This window comes from Serpula lacrymans, assembly GCF_000218685.1.
Source record: "Serpula lacrymans var. lacrymans S7.9 unplaced genomic scaffold SERLAscaffold_12, whole genome shotgun sequence".
Classification (NCBI taxonomy): Eukaryota; Fungi; Basidiomycota; class Agaricomycetes; order Boletales; family Serpulaceae; genus Serpula; species Serpula lacrymans.
In genome coordinates this window covers 76,361-100,395 of record NW_006763301.1, presented here as the reverse complement: position 1 = coordinate 100,395, position 24,035 = coordinate 76,361, and the positions used below count along the sequence as shown (strand labels likewise).

General features: G+C 44.3%; 10 protein-coding genes across 10 annotated transcripts; 6 read left to right on the top strand and 4 right to left on the bottom strand.

Annotated features, from left to right (window-relative positions):
• Positions 1-188: 188 nt before the first annotated feature.
• On the top strand, positions 189-603 carry SERLADRAFT_397843 (uncharacterized protein; the record flags this gene model as incomplete). Its single annotated transcript, XM_007321810.1, has 1 exon — positions 189-603. One exon carries the CDS (start codon positions 192-194, stop codon positions 354-356), a length of 165 nt encoding a protein of 54 aa, XP_007321872.1.
• Positions 604-3,698: 3,095 nt separating this feature from the next.
• Positions 3,699-5,745, top strand: SERLADRAFT_475303 (putative argininosuccinate lyase; the record flags this gene model as incomplete). Its single annotated transcript, XM_007321809.1, has 8 exons — positions 3,699-3,822; positions 3,871-4,045; positions 4,109-4,360; positions 4,419-4,765; positions 4,819-4,903; positions 4,958-5,101; positions 5,158-5,238; positions 5,293-5,745. The coding sequence occupies 8 exons, from the start codon at positions 3,758-3,760 to the stop codon at positions 5,533-5,535; spliced, it is 1,392 nt and encodes a 463-aa protein (XP_007321871.1).
• Positions 5,746-5,806: 61 nt separating this feature from the next.
• Positions 5,807-7,501, top strand: SERLADRAFT_475301 (glycosyltransferase family 58 protein; the record flags this gene model as incomplete). The annotated part of the gene is made up of 6 exons (XM_007321808.1): positions 5,807-5,986; positions 6,045-6,144; positions 6,198-6,500; positions 6,555-6,967; positions 7,022-7,157; positions 7,218-7,501. 6 exons carry the CDS (start codon positions 5,827-5,829, stop codon positions 7,411-7,413), a joined length of 1,308 nt encoding a protein of 435 aa, XP_007321870.1.
• An 84-nt stretch (positions 7,502-7,585) lies between these two features.
• SERLADRAFT_475298 (uncharacterized protein) lies at positions 7,586-8,343 on the top strand (the record flags this gene model as incomplete). Its single annotated transcript, XM_007321807.1, has 4 exons — positions 7,586-7,714; positions 7,775-7,931; positions 8,001-8,135; positions 8,217-8,343. Coding segments are annotated over 4 exons (444 nt in total), but the record flags the coding sequence as incomplete, so codon positions are not given.
• A 371-nt stretch (positions 8,344-8,714) lies between these two features.
• SERLADRAFT_397836 (uncharacterized protein) lies at positions 8,715-9,048 on the top strand (the record flags this gene model as incomplete). The annotated part of the gene is made up of 1 exon (XM_007321806.1): positions 8,715-9,048. The coding sequence occupies one exon, from the start codon at positions 8,797-8,799 to the stop codon at positions 8,965-8,967; it is 171 nt and encodes a 56-aa protein (XP_007321868.1).
• A 234-nt stretch (positions 9,049-9,282) lies between these two features.
• Positions 9,283-14,050, bottom strand: SERLADRAFT_452051 (uncharacterized protein; the record flags this gene model as incomplete). Its single annotated transcript, XM_007321805.1, has 21 exons — positions 9,283-9,529; positions 9,577-9,816; positions 9,878-9,961; positions 10,016-10,230; positions 10,285-10,332; positions 10,386-10,446; positions 10,495-10,627; positions 10,687-10,817; positions 10,872-10,984; positions 11,042-11,176; positions 11,236-11,419; positions 11,474-11,593; positions 11,644-11,759; positions 11,818-12,107; positions 12,163-12,437; positions 12,486-12,647; positions 12,709-13,056; positions 13,126-13,315; positions 13,368-13,567; positions 13,629-13,913; positions 13,968-14,050. 20 exons carry the CDS (start codon positions 13,896-13,898, stop codon positions 9,305-9,307), a joined length of 3,540 nt encoding a protein of 1,179 aa, XP_007321867.1.
• Positions 14,051-14,284: 234 nt separating this feature from the next.
• Positions 14,285-15,708, top strand: SERLADRAFT_475290 (uncharacterized protein; the record flags this gene model as incomplete). Its single annotated transcript, XM_007321804.1, has 3 exons — positions 14,285-14,408; positions 14,476-14,559; positions 14,617-15,708. 3 exons carry the CDS (start codon positions 14,343-14,345, stop codon positions 15,088-15,090), a joined length of 624 nt encoding a protein of 207 aa, XP_007321866.1.
• Positions 15,709-15,902: 194 nt separating this feature from the next.
• Positions 15,903-17,383, bottom strand: SERLADRAFT_475287 (uncharacterized protein; the record flags this gene model as incomplete). The annotated part of the gene is made up of 3 exons (XM_007321803.1): positions 15,903-16,094; positions 16,166-16,176; positions 16,244-17,383. 3 exons carry the CDS (start codon positions 17,347-17,349, stop codon positions 15,985-15,987), a joined length of 1,227 nt encoding a protein of 408 aa, XP_007321865.1.
• A 565-nt stretch (positions 17,384-17,948) lies between these two features.
• SERLADRAFT_397816 (uncharacterized protein) lies at positions 17,949-20,711 on the bottom strand (the record flags this gene model as incomplete). Its single annotated transcript, XM_007321802.1, has 9 exons — positions 17,949-18,205; positions 18,262-18,509; positions 18,567-18,961; positions 19,012-19,409; positions 19,467-19,777; positions 19,836-20,174; positions 20,231-20,475; positions 20,532-20,598; positions 20,652-20,711. The coding sequence occupies 8 exons, from the start codon at positions 20,590-20,592 to the stop codon at positions 18,094-18,096; spliced, it is 2,109 nt and encodes a 702-aa protein (XP_007321864.1).
• Positions 20,712-20,941: 230 nt separating this feature from the next.
• On the bottom strand, positions 20,942-23,964 carry SERLADRAFT_452048 (uncharacterized protein; the record flags this gene model as incomplete). Its single annotated transcript, XM_007321801.1, has 7 exons — positions 20,942-21,302; positions 21,353-21,481; positions 21,537-21,688; positions 21,750-21,953; positions 22,010-22,639; positions 22,698-23,336; positions 23,386-23,964. The coding sequence occupies 7 exons, from the start codon at positions 23,962-23,964 to the stop codon at positions 21,008-21,010; spliced, it is 2,628 nt and encodes an 875-aa protein (XP_007321863.1).
• Positions 23,965-24,035: the final 71 nt, after the last annotated feature.

The window sequence follows — 24,035 nt, the reverse complement described above, 5'->3', positions numbered from 1 at the left end:
AGGCAAGACGAGCGACCAATGTTTTGATAGTATATGATGGTAGATTGACGTCATAAAGATGGACCTGTTGCCCTATTTGAACCGGCCGCCGGGGCTTTGCTGATATCAGCAGTGGCACGTGGTAGTCAACGGATCAGCGACGGAAGCGGATAGGAAGTGGTGACATCAGAAATGGTGGGGGTGCAAATAAGATGAGGAGGAGGAGGGTGGAGGTGACGGAAAAGTGGATTAGAATGGGGATCCAGAAACGACCGTCAGGTGAGAATAAAAAGGAGAGGAAGGGGCCCATGGTGGGGCTAGGCAAAGGAAGGGGAGTAAGGGAAACGACAAAAGCGAGGGCGCAATGCAATGTGTAGCCAGTGGCGACGCGAAAATTTGCCGAAATGCCAAAACACGGAAAGTACCGGATGGAAAAGCAAAGGTGAGCGTGACTGGATTGCCTAATAGAGGTGGTGCTGATCAGCCACAAGTTCAAAAAGGGCAATATTAATTACTATTCCACGTGGCACTGTGCCTGTGTGGCGCAAAGGCGAGTCTTTTTGAATATTTGCTTCGTTATTGACACCTGTCCATGCTACCAATCAACTTTGGTGCATGACACCGGTATTCAACGAAAAAATCCTACATCCTTATAAAGAACCGACTTTTTTGGGACAACAAAAACCTAAACCTCCACCTCCTGCAGAAGTTGACGGACAAAGAGAATACGAAGTAGAACAAATACTTGACTCACGATTGAAACGTGACAAGTTAGAATATTTGGTACACTGGAAAGGATACGGAAAAGAAGAACAAACATGGGAGCCTGAGTGAAATGTCAAAAACTCGCCAGAATTAGTCAAAGACTTCCACAATCATTTCCCATCTGCCCCACGCCGAATAAATATCTTACTTCGTTACAAAATGTTCGAAAACTTTACTACACCATCTCACAATCGTAAAATATTCAATTGGGAAAATGGCAAATTTGACCCAACCTTTCGGGACGAAAATCCTAAAGGGGGGGTAATGTCACGATCTCTTTCTCTCACACCTGACACTTCACCTTTCCTCTCAAACTCAGACATCGAGACTCTTATCTCTCCTTATCTTATCACATAGCTTTTCCTTTATCTCCTTACACGTGACATCAAGTCATGTGATTACTTACAAATCATCTTACCAAGCTACACGCTACATCCTCATGTCTATCAGTCAGCGCCTCATGGCTGACATGAGTTCTTACATATATAAGTAGACACTCGACAATGTACATACCTTAGCTTTTGATTTAGTCTTTATACAACCTGTTCAACTACCTGCTTGAGATTGACGTTGGGTCTGCCTGGTTTCTTCCAGTAGTGCAGCTCAGTCGTTATAATAGTCACCTAAAACCATATTATTGTATAGTTGTCAGATACTATTTCAGATATAGTTTCTACAAATCATATTGGTAAAAAATAATATAGTGGTATAAAACCATATCATAACCAACATGTAGGTATAGTTTCTCTAAACCATAATAATCCACTTGTATAGTTTGTACACACTATACAGGTACTTTTGTACATTCACCCCAAATACCTTGAATATAATTTTTATCCACCTTGTGGCTCAGTGGTTTAGTTTTCTACTCAAAATATTGACTGACAACAAGGCCTTTGGTTCAATTTTTGATGGTGACAATTTTTTTGAAATACAATGAGATAGTCTCTAGGAACCATATCACTGAATTAATTACAGCCAGCTGTGAATGCAATGTGGCTAAATGCTGTATACGTCCTAAAGTGGTAGACAGTGAGCGTTTGAACAGCCGGGCCTGCGTTGCCTGCCCCCTTTTCCCGGATGTGCCTACTGCTATACGGACATCACATGGTCACAACCCATGATACCTGCGGAACTGGCAGAAACACGTGATTTCTGCGTGACGAGTGAGGAAAAAAGCGGGACTCGACAACTATGTTGTTTTTCGAGCTGGAAAAACTTGGAGGGGAGTTTACCACTTTAGGATGTATACAGCATTTAGCCACATTGCATTCACAGCTGGCTGTAATTAATTCAGTGATATGGTTCCTAGAGACTATCTCATTGTATTTCAAAAAAATTGTCACCATCAAAAATTGAACCAAAGGCCTTGTTGTCAGTCAATATTTTGAGTAGAAAACTAAACCACTGAGCCACAAGGTGGATAAAAATTATATTCAAGGTATTTAAATAAATGTACAAAAGTACCTGTATAGTGTGTACAAACTATACAAGTGGATTATTATGGTTTAGAGAAACTATACCTACATGTTGGTTATGATATGGTTTTATACCACTATATTATTTTTTACCAATATGGTTTGTAGAAACTATATCTGAAATAGTATCTGACAACTATACAATAATATGGTTTTAGGTGACTATATTGTGTGAAATGGTTTTTATGCACTATTTTATTATTATGGTTTTGAGAAACCATATTAGTAGTATGGTGCTATAATATTGTTTGGATATGGTGTGGGGAAACTATATTGCTACACTTTTTCACAAAATTATTCTAAGTCCATTAAAACTAGACAACTTTATAGGCTTATAGCATGTAATATTTGGACAATATATATAGTGGTAATAGTGCAGTGGTTAAATCTGGTTGTCTTACTCTTACAATACTATGAGGCCTCAAGTTCAAATCCTGGGTTTGTATTTTTATATATTATTATTTAAGTTTAGTTTTCTGCAACCATATTGATATAGTATTATATAACCATAACATTTGCAATGGTATATCAAAACCATACTAAAAAAAACATGTATAGTGTTTATAAACTGTTTATCATAGTATAGTTTTATGCAACCATATTACTCAAATACAATATAGTTTCTATATTCTATTTATTGAAGTATGGTCTTGTGAAACCATATAATCTAAATATGAGGTGGTTCTGATACACTGTCTACTAAAGTATGGTCCCATATAACCATATTACTATGCTACAGTACAGTTCTGACATACTGTTTCCTAAGGTATAGTTTTATATGATCATAGTAGTTATCTTACAGTATGGGTTTAATATACTATATACTAAAATATGGTCTTATACGACCATATTACTGTACTATGGTTTAGTTCTGATACACTGTTTACTAAGGTATGGTCTTATATGACCATAGTAGTATGTTATAGTATGGTTTCAATATACTGTTTACTGAAGTACAGTCCCATACACCCATATTACTTTACTGTAGTATAGTTTTGATACACTGTTTACCCAGATACAGTCTTATGCAACTATAGTAGTGTATTACAGTATGATTTTACCACACTATTTATCAAAGTATAGTTGTATATATACATATCACTATGGTATGGTTTTAATACCCTGTTTCCATGGTATAGTCTTGGAAAACCAAATTGTTACATTACAGTATAGTTCTAGTAAACTATTTATCTAAGTACAGTTTTGTGCAACTATATTATTACTTTTGGATATAGTTTATACAGCCCATATCAGGTAGCATTCATATGGTGTGTATAAGCCAAAGTATATAATTTGGTTTGTCTGAACCATATGAATTAATTCCAGCGGGCTGTGAACAATATCTGGCTTTAGTCTGTATACCATTTACAGTGTGGGAACGTGAGCGTTTGAACGGCATGCCATGTGTAGGCTATCCGGGGAAACGACAGTATCAAGCGATGGCAGTCTTAAGTCCATCTAATCACTGATCCGACTGACTCAGTCTTAAAAGTCGTACCAGCCAGCCCCAACCACATTTTCTACCCACATCTCCCATGACAGACCAACCAACAAAACAAAAGCTATGGGGTGGAAGGTTTACAGGGAAGACAGACCCCCTGTATGTCGATCTCTTTTCATACTGTTTTCAAAGCTAATAATCAGTTAGCATGCATGCATTTAATCAATCGCTCAAGTATGACCAGCGCATGCATGATGCCGATATCCGTGGATCCATCGCCTACGCAAAAGCACTTACTCTGGTCGGTATCCTGACCAAGGAGGAAGAGGTAAAGATCACTGAAGGCTTGCTAACTGTTGGCGAAGAATGGAAGGCTGGCACCGTAAGCATCAGTACATGTTATGATATGATCATCCTGGCATCTCACCGTACACGCCTTTTCTAGTTTAAACCAGAAGCTGACGATGAGGACATCCACACAGCGAACGAGAGACGTCTTAGTGAGCTCATAGGTCCTCTCGGAGGAAAGTTGCATACCGGACGCTCTCGAAATGATCAAGTCGCGACTGACATGCGCCTGTGGCTCCTTGACGAGGTCGCTGACATTGAGTCTGGCCTCAAGGGCTTGATTCGTGTGATGGTAGAACGCGCTGATAATGAGAGAGACATCCTCATGCCCGGATACACTCATCTGCAGGTGCGTTAAAATATTGCACTGCTGTTACACTGAAAGGCTCATACATCTCATGTTATAGCGAGGTCAACCAATTCGTTGGTCCCATCTTCTCTTGTCGCATGCCTTTTCCTTCCGTAATGACCTCGAGCGGCTTCAGCAACTGATTCCTCGCGTATCTGTACTACCGCTAGGAAGCGGTGCATTGGCAGGCAACCCCTTTGGTGTCGACAGAGAATTCCTCGCAAGGGAGCTAGGCTTCGCATCTGTTGCTGAAAACAGTATGTGGGGCGTAGGGGACCGCGACTTCATTGTCGAGTTCTTGATGTGGTCAAGTTTGACCATGACTCATATGAGCCGTTTGGCGGAAGACTTGATCATCTACTCAACTGCTGAATTTGGGTTTGTGACCTTGAGTGATGCCTACAGGTAATGTCATACACAACGTGCTCGATATATTTTCTTGATGGTTTCTTTTACAGCACTGGCTCCAGTATAATGCCGCAGAAGAAAAACCCCGACTCGCTTGAACTTCTTCGGGGAAAATCTGGTCGTATTTTTGGAAATGTAGAGTATTCTTACAAGATATGCATAATTAGTCTTAGCTGACGATATCCGCAGATGGCTGGATTCATGATGACATTGAAAGGGCTACCGTCGACATACAACAAGGATCTGCAAGAGGACAAAGAGCCGCTGTTTGATGCGGTCGACCATACTTCAGCGTCACTGAAGATAGCCGAGGGTGTTATCGCTACGATGGAGGTACGAGCTGATATTTGGTATCTCACAATTTTGTCGTTAAGTCAAGTTAAATCAAGGTTCACGGAGATAAAATGCGAGCAGCCTTGACTATGGATGTCCTTGCCACGGATTTGGCCGACTATCTAGTTCGAAAAGGGGTTTGTATTTCATTTATCGTTTGAAGTTTGGTTTAAGCTAACAAGTTATTTCAGATACCATTCCGTGAAACACATCACATCTCTGGTCGTGCCGTAGCATTGGCCGAGTCTCGCAAGTGTCAGCTCGATAACCTCACTTTAGAGGACTACCAAGGCTTGCACGAGAAGTTCTCTGAAGATGTACTCCAAGTGTTTGACTTTGAAGCCAGCGTAGAAAGAAGGACCGCCATTGGTGGACCAAGTCGCAAAACGCTTGAGAGACAGATTTCAGTGCTACGCGCTGCCTTGGCTAAGTGATTGCACACACATGATTGCAGTTTCTGTCATTGCACAGATTTTTGCATCCCTATGCGCCCACTCAAGTCCTACAGGCTGATAGCTGGGAAATATAAAAGAGAATGTGTCAAACACCGGTGGATTTGCTCAATGTTCAATAAATGTAATGGAGAAACATGTAATGCATTGAACTAGGATATTAAATACTACATGCCAGTTGTGTGCTGCAGTGTTAGCTATATTTAGCGACATCCAAATCGGTCCTGTCAAGTATGTTCGCGGTCGTAATGCTGCCTGTGTTAGCTCACATTCATGTCCACAAAAAACTCGGCGTCCTCTCGTTCTCCTCTGAATTTGCTACTTAATCTAGTACACACCATTTTGTTTAATCCGAAATACTTCTGGTACACGGCTACCCTGGTTATATTCGGCGATGTTGTGCTTACACAACTCATAATTCGCTATGTGCCATGTCAGAATCCACTATACCTCGTATCGCCTTTTCGTCGCATAACCGATTTATTGAACAGACACGGAGATAGACTGGGAAACTTACATGATCCATATCGACCTGTATCTGAAGGGAGAACGTGACTACTCGCAGATCACTGGGCCTACAGGACCCCTTGTGTGAGTTATTTTATTTGTGTTTTGACGTTCCCCAGTAAGACTTATAAACGCAGTTACCCAGCCGGACACGTTCACATCCACCATCTACTTCACATTCTCACTTCCGGAGGGAAAAACCTTCCACTTGCTCAGCAGATCTATGGTGCTCTATATATCCTTTCCCTCATTTTGACATGTGGCATCTACAGCAAGACCAAAACTCCTAATTGGACCCTGCTACTATTGCCTCTCAGCAAAAGACTGCATTCAATCTTTGTTCTGCGACTTTTTAATGATTGCTGGGCAGTAGTGGCTACTCAGGCAGCAGTCTTAGCTCTTTTGAGTGGTCGGTATTCCATCGGTATTTTGCTCTTCAGGTAATTTAAGCAAAGAGCCATAAAAGCTAAAGCGCTAATGGAAAACATTATCAGCTGTGCGTTATCAGTAAAAATGTCGGTGCTACTATTTCTCCCTGGGCTTTTGGTGGTCCTCTTCAAGCGTTGTGGCCTCACTGCAACCCTATACCATCTATTCATTATAGCGTCTACCCAAGTTCTCATGGCCTTCCCTTTCTTACGCGAAAATCCTTGGTCGTACCTTCATTGTGCTTTCGATCTCTCAAGGGTGTTTTTGTATAAATGGACAGTCAATTGGCGGATAGTCGATGAAGAGACGTTTCTTAGCCCAAAATGGGCGAAAGGATTACTCGTTGGCCACGTTTCCACACTCATTGCTTTTGGTTTGTCTAGATGGTGTAGGGGTGACGGTGGGGTTTGGAGTGTGCTTCGCAAAGGCTTTCGACGCCCTTCCGCTCCAGCTGGTCTTGCTCCAATATCACAGAACTGTTCGTTTCTCTTCTGCCTCTTGATTCTCCACCTAACTCACCTTTATCTGCCAGTCGTTGCAACTACACTGTTTACCTCAAACCTCATCGGCATTCTCTTCGCGCGTTCTCTTCACTATCAGTTTTATGCGTGGTATGCGCAACAGCTACCTTATCTAACTTTCAGGACACGTTATCCTGTCATCTTAAAGTATGCAGTTCGCTCTATTTTATCAAAGGAAATGATTTTTTCTAACGCCAGACCAACCAGGCTCGCGATTCTATTGGCTATCGAGTATGCGTGGAATATTTTTCCTTCAACTCCAAGGTCGTCTGGCTTGCTACTGTTAGGGAATGCTCTGTTGCTGCTAGGCATTGGGTTTGGTCACGCCGATGGTACTTTGCCTGCATACCAGATGAAATCGGGACCACAAGTGAAGTCAGCTTCTGCAGCAAATATGCAATAGTATAGACCACTGCAAGCCTGAGGGAGATATAATAGCATGTAGAACTTATTTATAGCTAAAACGCCAGACCCAACAATTCCCTTCACCAGATAAATGCGAAAATTGAGGCACGGCCAGATCTATCCTGTGCTCATTAAAATGTGACTTATTAGCCTCAGGCGCCTGTCTCTACAATGCAAGCCAGAATGACAACACATGCGGCAAGGTCGTGTACCAGGAGCTTTACTAAACTGTAAGATCAACGCTGTGTCATTTCTCGACCAAGTGAAATGCAATGGGAAAAGTCATGGTTTTCTGCCTGGTTAGTCTATATTTTCTGAGAGGAACATGTCAAACTTGGTTCACTGAGGATCCATAATAGCTTTCTGGATGTACTCCTGAAATCGCAAGTAGCGGCATATCCGATATTTTTGAGGTCGACGGTATAGAGGGAGAACCTGGCGCCGTCTTACTGGAAGCCCTTCGCACACTGGTTGATGGGGATGAAAGAAGAGGACAGGAAGACGTGACTGTCATCGGTGCGTATGGCTAATCTTCCGATATACACTACATATCGTCTAAAAGCCTGATTTTCTTATGTATAAAAGGCGCTATAAACGAGGATGGTAGGCCTTTCTTTCGAATCGAGGACCCTGTGGAGCGGCAGGAAGACGTTCTCCGTATCCCAGACTCTTCCATACGTGTGATTCCACACTGCTCCATGGGCGAATTTTGGGACTTTAGTTGCGTAGCTGCACCTCTTCCTAACCCATCGAATATTCATTATCTGGTCTCCTTTGGTGCAATCATCATGGTGCAAACAGCGTCTTTGCCCATCCTAGCTCTCGCAACAGACGGACGGGTGACTCCTGAACGTCTTTGGCGTTTGGCTATGCACCAAGGAAAATCTGTCTCACAACGTGATTATGGACTGCCCGAGATTGACTACGGAGAAATAACATTGAAGCGAGAACAATTTCCCGATCCCATACCCGGTATATCGCGTGATGCTCTGATCGACCTCGAGAGACTTGAAGACGTGAAACTCGTGAAGCAGGCTATCATAAACGATGGAAACTTTTGGATTTGGATGGCTCCAGACAGGCACGCTTGGTCTTGTGTATTCTTCGAGCCTTGCTGAAGAGCTATCTTGGTGATTTTAGATTCCCTATAGGCATGCATTCTTCGGATCCTGATGCCATTCCTATACTACTCGAGCCTCCGACGTCACGAGCAGGTCTTTCTTCGATTGAAAAACTTCCTATTGAAGTGCTGACAGATATAGCACTCCTTCTTCCCTTGAACACCTTTATCGCTTTTCCTGCCTCGTCTCGCAGCCTTCGTTTCCAACTCTTGGGTTTTGCTTCAGATCGTGATGCTATGGTTTGCATGTGGATCAAAAATATGGCACCCTGGTATGAAATCCCACGGGACGTATCCTCAGCAGCAAATGAAGCTAAAATGGGATGGGCATATTTGAAGAGATGCACGCAAAGTGGGTCGATGAGGAACAGGCGGCGGATTTGGTTGACTGCAGAACGGATCGAAAAACTGGCAAATCAGATGGGAGTATGAGACTGCCACGTCTCTATTTCGATATTTCGATTGCTGGATGCTGAGTACAAGAGTACCCCGCCCTTACCGTGGCCTTCCCATGGCTACTGCATAACTGATAGGTTCTCATTAATTGATCGGTGTGGTTAAGGTGATGACATGCACGGAAGATACTGCTTGAATGTAAATTAAAAGTTGTATGGAAAGGTCATATTCTGAAGGCTTTAATCTCACTCGTTGGTGAACTACTCACGTTGCGATAAGAACGCACTCGGTGTCGAAGCATACTATGCAAAATAGTCTTAGCATCACGCAAACATATCATTCACACCATGTGTTGTGTAATGTGAAACTTTCATCAATTCTCCCCACCCATATCTACTACGAATGTGCTTCTTCCTCCTCTTGGAAGTACGAGAATCGTCTCAGCACCATGTAGTTGGTACGTGTCTGTGCTGGGGAGGGAGGTTGACAAACCACTGTCTCCAACCAGGGGAAGAGGCCGAACAGCAACTTTAGGTAAAGCCAGCTCGCCATGGCGCAGTGCGATTAACGTTACCGGTATGCTATAGGTCTCTCCATCCTGATGTAAACTCAGAAAAAGAGAAGACGCGACAACTTCGAACGTACTTGAACTGATAGGTCACCACGTTTCCTTCCGCATATTAGCCAATCCCTCAACGTTTCTTCGACGTCAAATCGCATTGTGTAGCTTTGTGGCTTTGTATCGGCATCACCCCAGTGGAATGATGCTTTTATTGTCAGCGTCGCCGATATCGGCTGCCCCGCATATACTGGAAGAAAACTATCGTTCTGCGCCTTCGTACAGAAGGGCGTCGACAGAACACGCAATTGGACAGCGACAACAATCTGACAGAGAAATACATGTGAGTGCTTCTTCTTGGAAACCTTTCCAAACGAATCTCCCTACATTCATTACTGGCATATCAACGGGAATTATGATTTCACTCCATGAAGAATCCGGTAAATCCGACGGTCGAATCTGCGACAATACCTGTAAAGAGCTTGTCATCAAGGATGCTATAGCAATATATTTGTCAAATTATACCTTGTCTACGGAAATGATTGCTTCTTCGAATTCAATATCTGGGTCAGCTCGAGGAGGCAACTTAAGTTCGCCCGTCAGACTGTACAATTCAACCCAGCTAGAATTGCCCTCCAACATCGCCACCAGCTTTTTGATAAGTAGATGTCGGTTTGCCTGCAGCTTTGAGTAATCTGGGATAACTGCCTCGATAGAGTTGTGAATTAGAGACTCGACCTCTTGAATGCTAGTGAGTGACCGAAACAATTATATGATAGTGGTTTCCCGCAGACCTTCTCGTAGTAGTCTATATCTGATGACGAGATTTAGTGCCTCCCGCACTATTTACGTCAACTCATCAGTATCTCCATGCACAAAATCATGCCGAGCATACCTGGGCCATTGGAAGATTCCATAGAAAAGAGGAAGTTGGCGGGAATGGCGGGAGTGACCGTCTTAAGTTCGATTAATATACCATCACAGTTATTGGCCTGACTACTTACGACGAGTTGTGGACCAGGACGACATCCTGCGATCTTTACGCTTTCAAGTTCTCCTTCTGGATTCACTAGCTGTGCGGAGCGTATCCGGACGTGCTGATGGGTGGTTGTACTGACCGTGAATTTTGAGAATAGTCTTGTCAAATAATAATTTAGAGGGTCTCTTAATGCGATCTGTATCGTTGCCACACATACCTTTTTCCACGGAAAAAATCCTCTACGTTAACCGAGATAGGCAAAGAGACAGCGACGACTCTCGCTGCTCTGAGAGTCCGCATAAGTGGTACACCGTGAGTCGTAATATAGTTAATTTCGACTGCAACTTTCTGGTTTCAACATATCAATTATTGAAATCGCAAAGTCATAAATATCAGACTGACCATGGCATGAAAAGCTGAAGCATCAGAGTGAGGGACTGATATAGCGATAGTTGAATCTTTAGGAGCGTCTAAAAGCGTGAGCGAGTCATTCGTAATTTCTAATTTTCCTATGCCTGAGTAAAGCGAGAGACATTTAGATCTGTTCTATGAAAGTAATGTTTTCCATCTACCATCACTCTCCAATAGAGCCTCCGAAAATTTAAACTGAATCCCAGGAGGAGGTGAAAGTTTGATTGAAGCCTTGGATACCTCATTACGACCAGTAAATATTTTCAGGAGGATTTTCGAAGTTGATCCGAGCTCAACTACATTAAGAACGATGAATAAATTACTCTTGTCATCTCAATTATGAAAGTAGACTCACTTTGACGTGGTTGTTGAATGCGAATATCCAAGGAAGATGAATCTTGAGGTATTCGCACCAATGTAATGTTGCGATATCGCGAAGATGGTGCCTTGTCTGCAGTAACTTTGCGATTCCATTGGAACTGCAAGCGCGACATCTGTACTTCGCTACTTTCAAGGACATACGTACCCCAAGACGAAGTCTACATATATGCGCGCGTTTATAACTACTTTAGAACCGTAGATAGTTTACTTACTGGGCAGAATAAAGTCAGCTTTGACTTTCCTGGAGATAGTTGATCCATATTGGTTTTAAAACACAAACGATCCCCATCACGGCCAGTCAAGACTACGCTTACTTGATCGATAGGTATGTCCTTAATGAATCGGTAAGCAAACAGATTTCATGGTATACGAGGCCACTGACGCATGGTAGATGATTATGGATGACGATATCTAATGAACAACTATCCTCTGTCTCCAGTTTCTTGGCGCCGTTCATGACTCGCATTGATATGGCGGGATGATCGGGATGAGCCAGGTCTAAATCGACGGCTAAATGTCAAAACACAGGTTGAATATATGCTCAAGGAACTTCTACCTGTATCAAGCTCAGAAGCAGCAGCCTTCAGAGCGCCAACGACCTGGGATACATATGTTCTCATGTCATCCTCAGGCATCAATAGCTCCTTACTCGTGTCATTTACATGTGTCTTGAGAAAAGACAGTATGATGTGGATCCATTCTCGATCATGTGGCTTACCCAGCCCTGCATGAACCTCGATCGCACGGAATAACATGAAAGACTCGAGAGAAGACCACATATGAGGGGCGTAGTGCGCTGGCAATGACGCGAAGATGGTTAGAGCATTCGAAAGACGCTCACGATGACTAGTCAGATCAGATATATATACTATCGTCACAATTTATAGAACTGGGTACGTACACGTCAAGTGCTGCAAGAGCACCATGTAACTTGAGAGCGAATTTTCGACGCCCGGCTTTCGCGTACAAGTCTATTGCACGGTTACAGGTAGTAATGTACAGATCATAGAACAGTTCACGGTCGCCGATAGCCGAGATGATGTCGCTTTGGCTTATTCGTTGAGAGGATTTACGTTTTTCAGCAGATGAAGTTGGAGGTGTCGGGACACTGGGCAGAGACAAAGAAAATGGGAGCTTTGATGGCAAATGACCAATTTCCACACCTAGTACGTCGAGCTAAGAGAAGTTAGCCAAAATCTCCGGATGCAACCAATTGACACTGACTTGACGTTTTGCAACGTCTACAAGCTCCCCTTTATTGGCATTGAAGTGGGCCAAAAAGGAACCTTCCATTTTCCAGCCCGCCGCCCACACGTCGCATTGATCTACGACACTGAGAGCAGACGAAAATACCCATGTTTCGATGAAATACTCGGGCAATATGGCCTAGAATTGAACACAGCCAGTTGCAGAGATATCTAATCAAGATAGATGCCTAGAAACTCACTTTTACTTCCCGCAGTCGCCTACCAACCGTTTCCAGGAAACTGATAGTCTTCTTGCATATTTCAATTGGCTGCCGCAGTTGACTGAGCAGAGCACACTGGCGTGCGAGAAGATATATACGGAAGTCAAAGATTGAGATGGTGTTGGCAAGGATAAGGTCCCGATAAGGTTTTTTGATGACAGAAAGGAGAGGTGATGAATCATCCTTTGGGGCAGGATGAATGAGGCTGCCAAACCAGGACAGATTTTTCTCTCTGAGAACTTGAAGGAATGAAGCTTCGAGTTCGTTATATTGTATTAAGGCGTCTTCATATAAATTAACTCCTTCAAACGAGGTAGCGAGGCTTTCCTACACGACATGTACATTGATTAGCTACAGACAAGACTACATTGTGGCACTGAGAACATGAAAACATGCCTTGAGGATAAAGAAGGTGCAGAAGTTCCAGCCTGGCATGTGCCTCTGACTTTCAGAGCGTTTGACTTCATCCTCTCTCTGGGAAACTGCAGAGTCAAACGCGGAAAGTAACCCATCCTTGAATTTGTTTATGAGGTCCGCCCATATTGCTGGACTATTTAGTCCGGTAGACCACGCGATTTGAACACATCTAGCAAACACTTCAGCTATGACGCCGAATAGTACAAGAGCTTTGCAAGGACCTGTCCCGCTTATCGACATTGAAATCTGCTTTTATTTTGTCCAAGACGGATCCTTTCATGTTGAAAAAACTTCGATCTGTTGTTCTGGCATCGGGGCGCACAATATGTAGTATGAGCCACTCCTGGTTTTTCTTTTGGATTACTAAGTTGTGCCAATCCTTGATCTGCCTCTTTACGGTTGTCCTATATGCTTCGACATCCTGGAGGAGGACAAATATGTCATGCTATTGAAACGATTAGTTTAGATGAAGAGTATATTACCTCACAAAAGACGATGTAGAGATTTAAGAAGGGTTTCTCGAGCAAGGTAACTGGTATCTGTGAGGTCAGTTCGTCACGGATAGAGTCTAGGGGGACCAAAGAGACACCCAGTTCTTGTATTGTCCTGAGAGTTGGGCGGGAAGCAGACTTCCAGTGAATGTTGCGGAGAGGTAGTTGTGAACGGAGGGCATCATGTACATGAATCCAGCTTTCTGAAGCGCGAAAAGCGTGGAGAGTCGCGTATGTGACGACTACATGCTGAACTGACATGACCCGATAGGTTCGCTGAAGTGAAGAAAGGATGTCAGCGAGAATGTGTGTAAATTAAATGATGACTACTTTAAGGCTATAAGCAGAATTGATGGTGACCACGAGGATACGAGAAATCGAGTTTGATCGTTGTTGGGAGACGCGCTCTCCTCGACGCTTGCTGACATAATCCCGTACTTAAAGTCAGATTCCTAATTGGGCGAGCTCTGGTCAGAACGCTCCCTTAATTTCTCGCAGGTCTTCCCCATTGTCTCCCTTAAGCTACAACCTCGCCTGTCTTCCCGTTCCCAACACAATAATGCCCCATCTTTACATCCGATTATAAACCATAAACCAGCCCTATTTTAACCATCTGTATCATTATCCTCCAATCTCTCACACACAATGCCCTCCATAGTCTCCCCTTTGCCGCGTGTCGCCTCTCCGTCTTACCAGCTCACAGCAATGCAACGTGTACCCGCTCACGTACACTCGCACTCACACATCCTTGAAGATATGGAAATGCCCTCGGTACGTAGCCAACATCGACCACCATCCAACCCCTATTACTGTCGTCGCTTACTAACGTATATCACAGCGTCCAGCCTCTTCACCCGTCGCTGTCAGCCCACCGAGACTGTTGTCGCCTATTACTCTCGTCGAGCCAATCTATCCTTCTTGCGTAAGTTTCATCGCTAATGTCCTGTGTGATTTTCGTTGACGATGATTCATTTCTTAGAAATCCAAGTCCCCGCCTCCTTGTGTCTCCACTCCCAGGCGTCGAGGGAAAAAGCGCACCGTTCGCTCTTCTAGGCTCCGACACCACTCCCCCCGATTGGATTGCCCTTTCGACTCCTTCGGGGCGGCTATCTTTGACAAATGGGCTTCAGGCCTTGATTCTCCAATTGAAGCACATCGACGCTGCACCGCAAATCCTTCCCAGATACCAATGGCAGAAGATTTTCCTGATTCTATAATACCCACTGGCCCAGGGCCAGTTCGCCGCCGAAAGACTTCTTTACGCTCCAATCCTTTGGGAACCATTGCCGATCTTCATTCTTCAGAAGTACACACGCCGCGAAATATCTCTTCCTCCTATCATTCTCCTGACTGTATGTCAGTAAACCCGCAGACCCCTCCACCACATGCAGCGTTTGATCCCAGTCGTATCGCCTTTTATAACCTCATGCCTGTACTCCCTGCTCTGGAGTAATCACCGTAGCAGCGGAATGCTGTAAAGGTGGAATAATCGACTACAGGCATATCACGTCCCTATCGCCTTATATCTCCTTCGATCTCATCATTGCAACAATGCGTATCAGCATATAATCGAAATATCGAACCAGCATCTTTTCTGCAGTTAATAACGAATTTTTCAACAACTCAACAAATATTTCTGATAATATATCGGTCCCGAATGTATCCTTGTTACGAAGCCTTAGCGCATGATCTTTGCATCTTTTACTTGCACGAATTTCTTTCGTCATTTGGACCACCAGTAATATCTGTGTTTGCTCTGCTATATCTTCAGTGCATATTTCTTTTGCAGCCTCTCAACGTCAAATGTCAATGTCTCCCGTTTTAATTTCCATGCGCAGTTTTTAGCTTTGATTTGATTCGTTTTCTCTGATTTCCCATTATTGCTAGCTTCCTACCAGCCAGTTGCTTATTGCTCAGCTTTGTCTACTGCTCCATTCAAGTTAGTTGCAATTTACGTTGTTGATGTTTCAGATGAGTACATACACATGTCCATGCCGATGAATAGAATAAAGTAACTAATTAAAAAAGCATGGTTCGTCAATTTCACTGACGCTTGCTGTCCCATTTTCAAGTCATCTCAAACTAGAATTCGATGAGTCGGTGGAAGGAGAAGGAGAGAAAGGTGGTCCTTTACCTTGCTATGTAATATGGAACAGGAAAGAGGCCAAAAATTTCGTCACCTGAGCGATTCGAACACTCGCGGGCAAAGCCCAACCGCTGAACTATGAAATAGCAGGCGATCCCGTTAACCACTCCGGCAAAGTGACTTATTGAAAGTAACTGAATAGTAAGACATATAAAGGGTAAATAGTCAACCATACCAATAGTACATGCTAATTTGCTTTGACTAGTACTGGACGCTTTGGGGTGCATTCTGTTCTACAAAGTCAAAAATATATGCGACTAGTTTATCTGTCTGCTCTTCTGTGATAGCATTGTACAATGAAACACGGATACCTAGAAAAAATATAGAAGTCAGTGAATCTTGCAAAATGATTGTTTGGTGATGGGAAAGCTGCGTTACACACCTCCGATAGATCTATAAAGAAAAACGCGTTGTATAAATCATTGATTTTGAAACAAAAGATGGAGAAAAAGGGACCTACCGATGACCTTTGAGAGATTTCATGCCTAGCTTCTCCGCCTCCGCCAAAAACTTGGCTTCTAACCCGTCACCGAGGACATCAAAGACGATGTTCGTCCAGCTACCGGAACCCTCTTTCACCTTCCCGTGTAAAACACCCTTTGATTTACCCGTTTTCAAGACTTCATAGACCTTCTCTGCTTTCCGTCTGTTAACCTCGGCGTAGTATTCGACCCCACCCTGGTCCTTCATGCGCTGCAACACCAACCCTGAGATGAAGATCGTGAGCACGGGAGGTGTGTTGTAGAGACTCTTGGAATCTGCAAGCGTTTTGTAGGACATTGTCAGGGGGACTGGGATTGCCCCGAGCTTAGCAGCAGCGTCGACATCGACGATGCAGTCCTGTCTGACGATCAGGACAGTAAGGCCTGCGGGACCGATGTTCTTTTGGGCGCCAGCAAAAATCAAAGCATGGTCTGCCAAGTGCGGGATGGGGCGAGACATGAAGGAGGACGAGTAGTCTGCGACAAGAGGTAGAAGACTGCCCTGTTTGAGGAGATGGAAAGGGAAGGACGATGGCGCAGATTCATTGTTCGAGTACTGCACGCCATCAACCGTTTCGTTTTCGCAATAATAGATAAGGGCAGGGTCGGCAGAGAACGTATATGCATCGTGTGGAGGGATGTTATCGAAGGACTTCTGATCCTGCGAGTGTTTTCGGGCATCCGCTGCGATGTTGACTTTACTACCTCCGAGTCTTTTGGCCTCCTCAGCAGCTTTCTTACTCCAGGACCCTGTCACGACGTAGTCCAAAACAGGATCCTCACCACTCAACTCAGGATGAAGCAGCCGATGCCTTGCAAGGAAGTTCAGCACGACCGCTGAGAACTGAGCCGAACCACCACCTTGAGTAAACAAGATGGAGTGGGTGGAAGGGACGCCGAGTTGGGATCGAATGAGAGATTCGACATTAGACAAGAATGCACCAAACTCCTTGGAGCGATGAGAAATCTCTGCTATTCCAATGCCAGTGCCCTGGAAATTGAGGAGACCTTTCATGGCTTCCTCGAGTACTGGCTCGGGCAGTGCAGAAGGTCCAGCACCGAAATTTATTACTCTGTGGTCCATAGAGAAACTTGACGTTGGTGGTAGCTATCGAGTCGAAGAAATCGAAAATAAAGGGCCTACTATCATCCTGCCATCATATCAGCGACTCGGATGACTCCATATCAGTTGCATCACTATGACTCATACCGCAAACAGTGTGTCGAATGAATTACGGAGACTTCTTCATCACTTAGCTCAACAGACATATAAGGTAAAATAAGAAGCTCTTAGCATTCTTGCTGTTCATAGATTGATACAGAAGAAAAAATAGGCTACACAACTTCGAGTGAAATGTATTGGGAATGATGTCTCGGTCATAATGGCGGGGAACGAATGCAAAATACATGCCCCATGGCTGAGTTGGTCACAGCGTCCGACTGTTATCACTTCAGATTCATCGGAAGGTCGTGAGTTCGAGCCTCACTGGGGCAGATTATTTTTTCTATCTTATATCTTGGGCGTTCTTTTCATTTTGCTTGCGTGTTTCTCATCTTATGCTGGTATTTGTTTGATTTTGTCATATAAACTGTCAACTAACTTCTGCATATGAATTCAATATACAGTGCAGAATAGACTGGCGACTTAATCACGAAGGTTTGCAAACATCACGCAGAAAATATCATGTGGAATATATCTTGTATTCATGCAGTACTAGATGAATTTTTTTAATACCAGCTCGTAAGATGCAACCAAGTGAAAAAGAAAAGTGCGATATCAATGACAATAGTAAAAAGAGTAAAAGGGTCGTTAATACATATGCTACATTTAGTCGATTTCCTCCATGGCAGACGTCGAAGCAGTCTCCACTGGTGGAGAGGCATCAGCGCCAGCCGCTGGCTCAGCTTCCTCCTCTTCATCATCAACGTCAAGACCAAGCCTATTATATTTTGATAAGATAACGTATCTCAAGAGTGATTTATGAAATCCACTTACGAAATCATACGGTTAATACGTTTGGCGAACGACGTGGGGTCATCAAGCGAGAAGCCGGAGGTAAGGAGAGCAGTCTCGAAGAGAAGGTAAGTCAAATCGCGAACAGACTTGTCAGCCTTGTCCTCAGCGACCTTTCTCTTAAGCTCTTTGATAATGGCATGCGAGGGGTTAAGCTCAAGAGTCTTCTTCGAGGCCATGTATGACGACATCGAAGAGTCACGAAGAGCCTGGGCTTTCATGATTCGTTCCTATTATGATGAAATGCAATTAGATTACGCTATACGAAGATAATAATATCCACACACCATGTTGGATGACCATCCAAATTGACCAGTGACAAGAACGCAAGGAGAGTCGGTGATACGGTTCGAGACAACAACCTTCTCAACCTTGTCACCGAGGGCTTCCTTGATCGTGGTGCATAGGTCGCTGAATTGAGCAGCCTCCTCTTCACGAGTTTTCTTCTCCTCCTCGGTTTCCTCGAGTTCCAGCCCTTCCTTCGAGACACAGATAAGCTTCTTGCCATCGAACTCTTTCAGCTGAGTAATGGCGTATTCATCAATGGGGTCAACGAGCAGGAGAACCTCGAAGCCCTTCTTCTTAAGGACCTCAAGGAATGGTGAATCGCGAACGGCAGCCAGAGATTCACCAGTGAGATAGTAAACCGACTTTTGCACCTCCGGCATACGAGTGATGTAATCTGAAAATATGTCAATACATCTCATCATAAAATGAAGAGAATCCGCCTACCTTTCAACGAGGTCTGCTCTTCGGTCGCTTTCGTAGAGTAGAAGCGCAAGAACTCAGCAAGCTTGCTGCGGTTCTGAGCGTCTTCGTGGATACCGAGCTTCAAGTTCTTTCCGAAAGACTCGTAAAATTTGGCAAAGTTGTCCTTGTCCTCTGCGATCTCGCTGAACAAGTCCATGCACTTCTTGACAATGTTCTTGCGGATGACCTTGAGAATCTTGTTCTGCTGAAGGGTCTCACGAGAGATGTTGAGAGGAAGATCCTCTGAGTCAACGATACCCTTCACGAAGTTGAGATACTCGGGAATGAGATCTTCACAGTCGTCCATGATGAAGACACGGCGAACGTAAAGTTTGATGTTGTTGCGCTTCTTTTTCGTCTCGAAGAGATCGAAAGGTGCACTTAAGGGGGCAAGAAGTCAATATCTGCTCTCGTGATCACAACAAAAAAACTCTTGCCGTTTAGGAATGTAGAGAATAGCTTTGAACTCGAGCTGTCCTTCTACGGAGAAATGCTTTACAGCGAGATGCTCCTCCCAGTCGTTAGTCAACGATTTGTAGAAAGCGCCGTACTCGTCAGCCGTGATGTCCTGGGGATTGCGCGTCCAGATAGGCTTCGTCTTGTTGAGCTCTTCGTTGGTAGTCTCCTGCTCCTTGATCTTCTTGGTCTTCTTCTCTTTGGGCTTCTCATCCTCATCTTCAACCTCCTCAATCTTGGGCTTGTCAGCATCCTCTTCCTCCTCAGCGGCTTCCTCGTCATCCTCAACCTCCTATAATTCGCGACTGGTCAACACATGTCCAATAAAACTAGGAAAACGTTTAACTAACCTTTTCGACCTCTTTCGTCACGGCAAGTTGAATGGGATATGAAATGAACTCAGAGTGCTTCTTGACGATATCCTTGATCTTCTTCTCCTCCAGATACTCGAGCTGATCCTCCTTGAGGTACAGGCGGATCTCAGTACCACGACCGAGAGGAGGGTTGACAGTGTCAGGGGTAATGGTGAAAGTACCACCTGCAGCAGACTCCCAAATGTATTGCTCGTCATCGTTGTGCTTAGAGATAACCTGCACACGCTCGGCAACAAGGTACGCAGAGTAGAAACCAACACCGAATTGACCAATCATAGAAATATCAGCACCAGAGCTCAAGGCCTCCATGAAACCCTGATCGAATATTAGAAAACGTTAAACACATCGAAGATAGATACATAAAAATTGACCTTTGTACCGGACTTGGCGATAGTACCAAGGTTGTTTACCATATCAGCTTTGGTCATACCTACACCAGTATCACGGAGAGTCAAGGTGCCGTTTTCCTTGTCAGGAACGATACGAATGTAGAGCTCCTTCTCAGTGTCGAGAGCGGATGGGTCAGTTAGGGAAGCATAACGGATTTTATCGAGAGCATCGGATCCGTTAGAGATGATTTCACGAAGGAAGATCTCCTTGTTGGAGTAGAAGGTGTCTTGAGACAATGATTAGATCTACTGCTTGCATGTTGTTATAGATTCGATAACTTACTAATGATCAAGTCAAGCAATTGACTGATCTCAGCCTGGAATCCAAAGCTCTCGGTGGCCATTTTAGGCTGTGCAAGAAAACTATGAGCTTGTATATGGGATCGATACCTATCGCACTTACAAGCTAAGATATAACACTGATGAATTGGGGGTTAGATGCGATGAAGAAAGCTTAACCAGCAACGAAATTTGATCAGTCCTCCATCCTTTTGTACTCCCACTTTTTCGTTCTCGAAGTTTCGACGCGTGCCCCCAAAGGTAGCTTCTCACGCCTGCTAAAGTTCGATGTCTTCCAGAACATTCGGTAAGCTACTGTAGCTCTTGCCTTTCTTGTCACAAACGTCTGCTATCACGATAATATCATTCAAGGCTGTACGTTGTTGGTAAAATTGTGTCTTAGGGAACATAAATAGCATGTACATTGAAACATTGAAAATACCGCAATGTAATCCGGATACAGGTAATATGTGGAAGCAGTTAAAATGGCATCGGCAAGCTGGAAGATAACGTCGGGCTGGATCGAGGCTCAGATATCAAGCCTCGGTGTCCACTGATCTGAGCTTTGAGCACTTCTAGCATTGCCATCATCTCTTCCACTTCGTCCCTGAGATCCGCATTCTCATCTCGGAGCTCCTTGTTCATCTTCATGAGTGCAGATTTTTCAGCAATGAACGCCGCAATCTCGGCCGGAGGTAAATGTCGCGATGCTTCGTTCCTTTTCTGCACGAGAGTCAAACGAGCTTCAAGAGCTTGTATCTGGCGACGATAACAACTATAAAGGAAATGAACAAAAAATCTTGCTTCGACAAAATTGTGCCTCACCGAGCATTATCATTCATCTCACTTTGTGTCTTCTCGTAACACTCGAGACGTATTTCCATCTTCCTGTACTCAGTTATCATTGACTGCATTTCTTCAGCGCGCTGATTGAACTTTTCGAAATCCGAATCCCTATACAGCTCCATTAGAATTTCATCTCAAAGATGTCCGAGACGTCTGCGCGCACCATAACCGCTGCATCTTTATGTGCTGCTCGATCTGCCGCTCATAATCGTGCAGTCGATCAATTTTGTGCTGATTTTCTTTCTTCTGAGTTTGGAGCTCGAAAACTTCTTTCGTGGCATCTGCAAGTAGCTTCCCTTGAGCTACGAACGCAGTCTACGCCGAGGTTAGCTGCAAGATCGTTACTGATGTAATTGGGCAATCATCCAAAGCGTACTTTAGCTTCTTTTTCTGCACTTCGTAATGCAGCCGCTTCTGTAACCCATGACTTTTTCTCCTCTCGGAAGTCGCGCAACTTCTTCTGTAACTCGGTGTTCCAGTCTGCATATTTGTTTCTGGCTGACGACGATTGTGCTTTGTGCTCTTTCAATTCTCGTTCAAGGCTTTGAACTTGAGCCCTGTACTGGCGAAGCTTATTAAACTGGCACGACTCGAAATTCAGACTAACAGCCCGAGATGACCAGGAATGGTACCTACTAAACCTTGCCTCTCAGCTTCCGCATTCTTGGATAGTATACGATCTTGATATAGCCTGCCAATATGCTGCATGTTCTCGCGCGACAGCCAAAGTTCGAAATTCAATTCATTTCGCAACAAGATGACTTCACGTTGCAAAGCTGAGATCGCTTCTGCAACATGTGTCGGTAAGTGTCCACTTTCAGATACCACTTCTGACTCTGAAGGTAATTGAACGCTTCCTTTTGAAGGGGAGCTGGTGCTGGGAGGGAAAAGCACAGACGACCATTGTGACGATGGCTGCTCGATCTCTACATCTAGATTAGATTTTAGTGCAACAGAAGTCGTGATCATGTCTTGAAGAGAGATGCGTGGTTTCTTCACAGTCAGCTCCACGACACCTGGGTGGGGGGTCGGAACAGATGTTTCGTCTTCGCCTAGGAGCAAGCTGGAGGAAACGGTTGATTTCATGGTGGAAATCTCGGGTGATTCCTGGTGACTGCCTAAAACTGCATTGCGAACATCGAGCATCGAGCATTCACTTGAGATGCGAGAAACGTCGTATCGTTCCCAAATGTTTGGTTGACTGAGCTCCTCAGTGGCGTCACGCCATATAACTCGTGAATTGACAACGCGTCCCCGAAGAAGTGACTAACAGTGACATTGACGTACAGTTAGCCAACCGATGGTTGCGATTGCCAGGACATACCTCGAATCTGCTACGGATGTTATCTTCGTCAAGAGCCTCTTCCCAGTTGACAGTATACGGGGAATCAAACCCGTTATTCTTGAGATATATTGCGGGACCGCGAAGAAATCGAAACAGGTTGGAGGGAAATAAATAGTAAAGACAGGAGAAGAAGTTCTCGGGAGGAGGGGCGGACGAGCGCGCTGCATTAAACGTCAACTCGAGCCGCTTCCAATCGAGCTCAGGGTGAAGTTGAAGAACAGTAGAGGGTTCTTCAAGATCTTGTGCAGCGTCCACTTCCTCACTGACCTGTGTTTCATCGCCTTGTCCCTCAGTACTAAGTCCTGAGACTGGCCGCTCCTTCCAGCAAATAATCCGAGCAAGAATGGCCAATAGTTGAGGAAGAATAGATTTCAAATTATCGCATGCCTCAACAGCAAAGATAGGAAGTAATTTCACCAGGACGGTAAGACCGATTGTACAGATGGTTGAAGAGTTATCCAGAAGAAGAGATGAAAGAAGGCTGAAAATAAGTGGGTGATTTGCTAAAACAAGTGGAGATCGGAATTTCTCCTGTGATGTGTAATAGTTCAGCAGGATGAGCAGTTGCAGGCGAGATGATGGTGTAGCGAAACATTCATTGATTTCTGTCATTAGCTCCTTCGTGGTAGTTAGCACAGTCAGGATGATTTTTGCGATAAAGGCATACCTGTGGTTGCTGCAGTCCAAATTTCACCAGAATGTCTTCTAAATTAGATTTCCATAGAGATTTCTTCTCCCTTTGCACCTGACTCAACTCGGCCCATTCCAAGATATCTTCACCTGACCCCTCGTTATATGCATCTAATAAATACAAGTCCAGTAATCTTCGGCGAAATTCTCCAACTTTCTCTGGATACCGCTCGTCCACTTTTTCGGCGGCATGTATGATTAGTTCTGTGGCATGGTTTAGAGCAATTGTAGGTAACCTAGGTTCTCGCAGAGCAGGGCGGAGAACAAGGTCAAACCAAGTCGAGATTATTGATGTTGATGAGATGATAGGACGAAGGTGATAGAGTAAAGCAAGAAACACTTCAGTGTGGTACAGAGATGTATGATCCACGGCCTCGTTGTGTATGTTTTGTAAGTCTTCTTCCAAGTGAAAGAGCAGCACTTCAGGTTCGTCCGAAGAGCAACAGTCAACTACGAATTCATCCACAGCAGCCAATGTTTGAGCCAACACGCCCTCAGCATCTGCTGACTCTTGCAGGGCCACCCGCACTTGATGAGAAAGAGCAATAATCGACATAGCACTCGCCGCGAACGCCCACAGCTTGCCAATAAAGCCTAGGTTACGTAACTATATACTCCTTTCAGCTG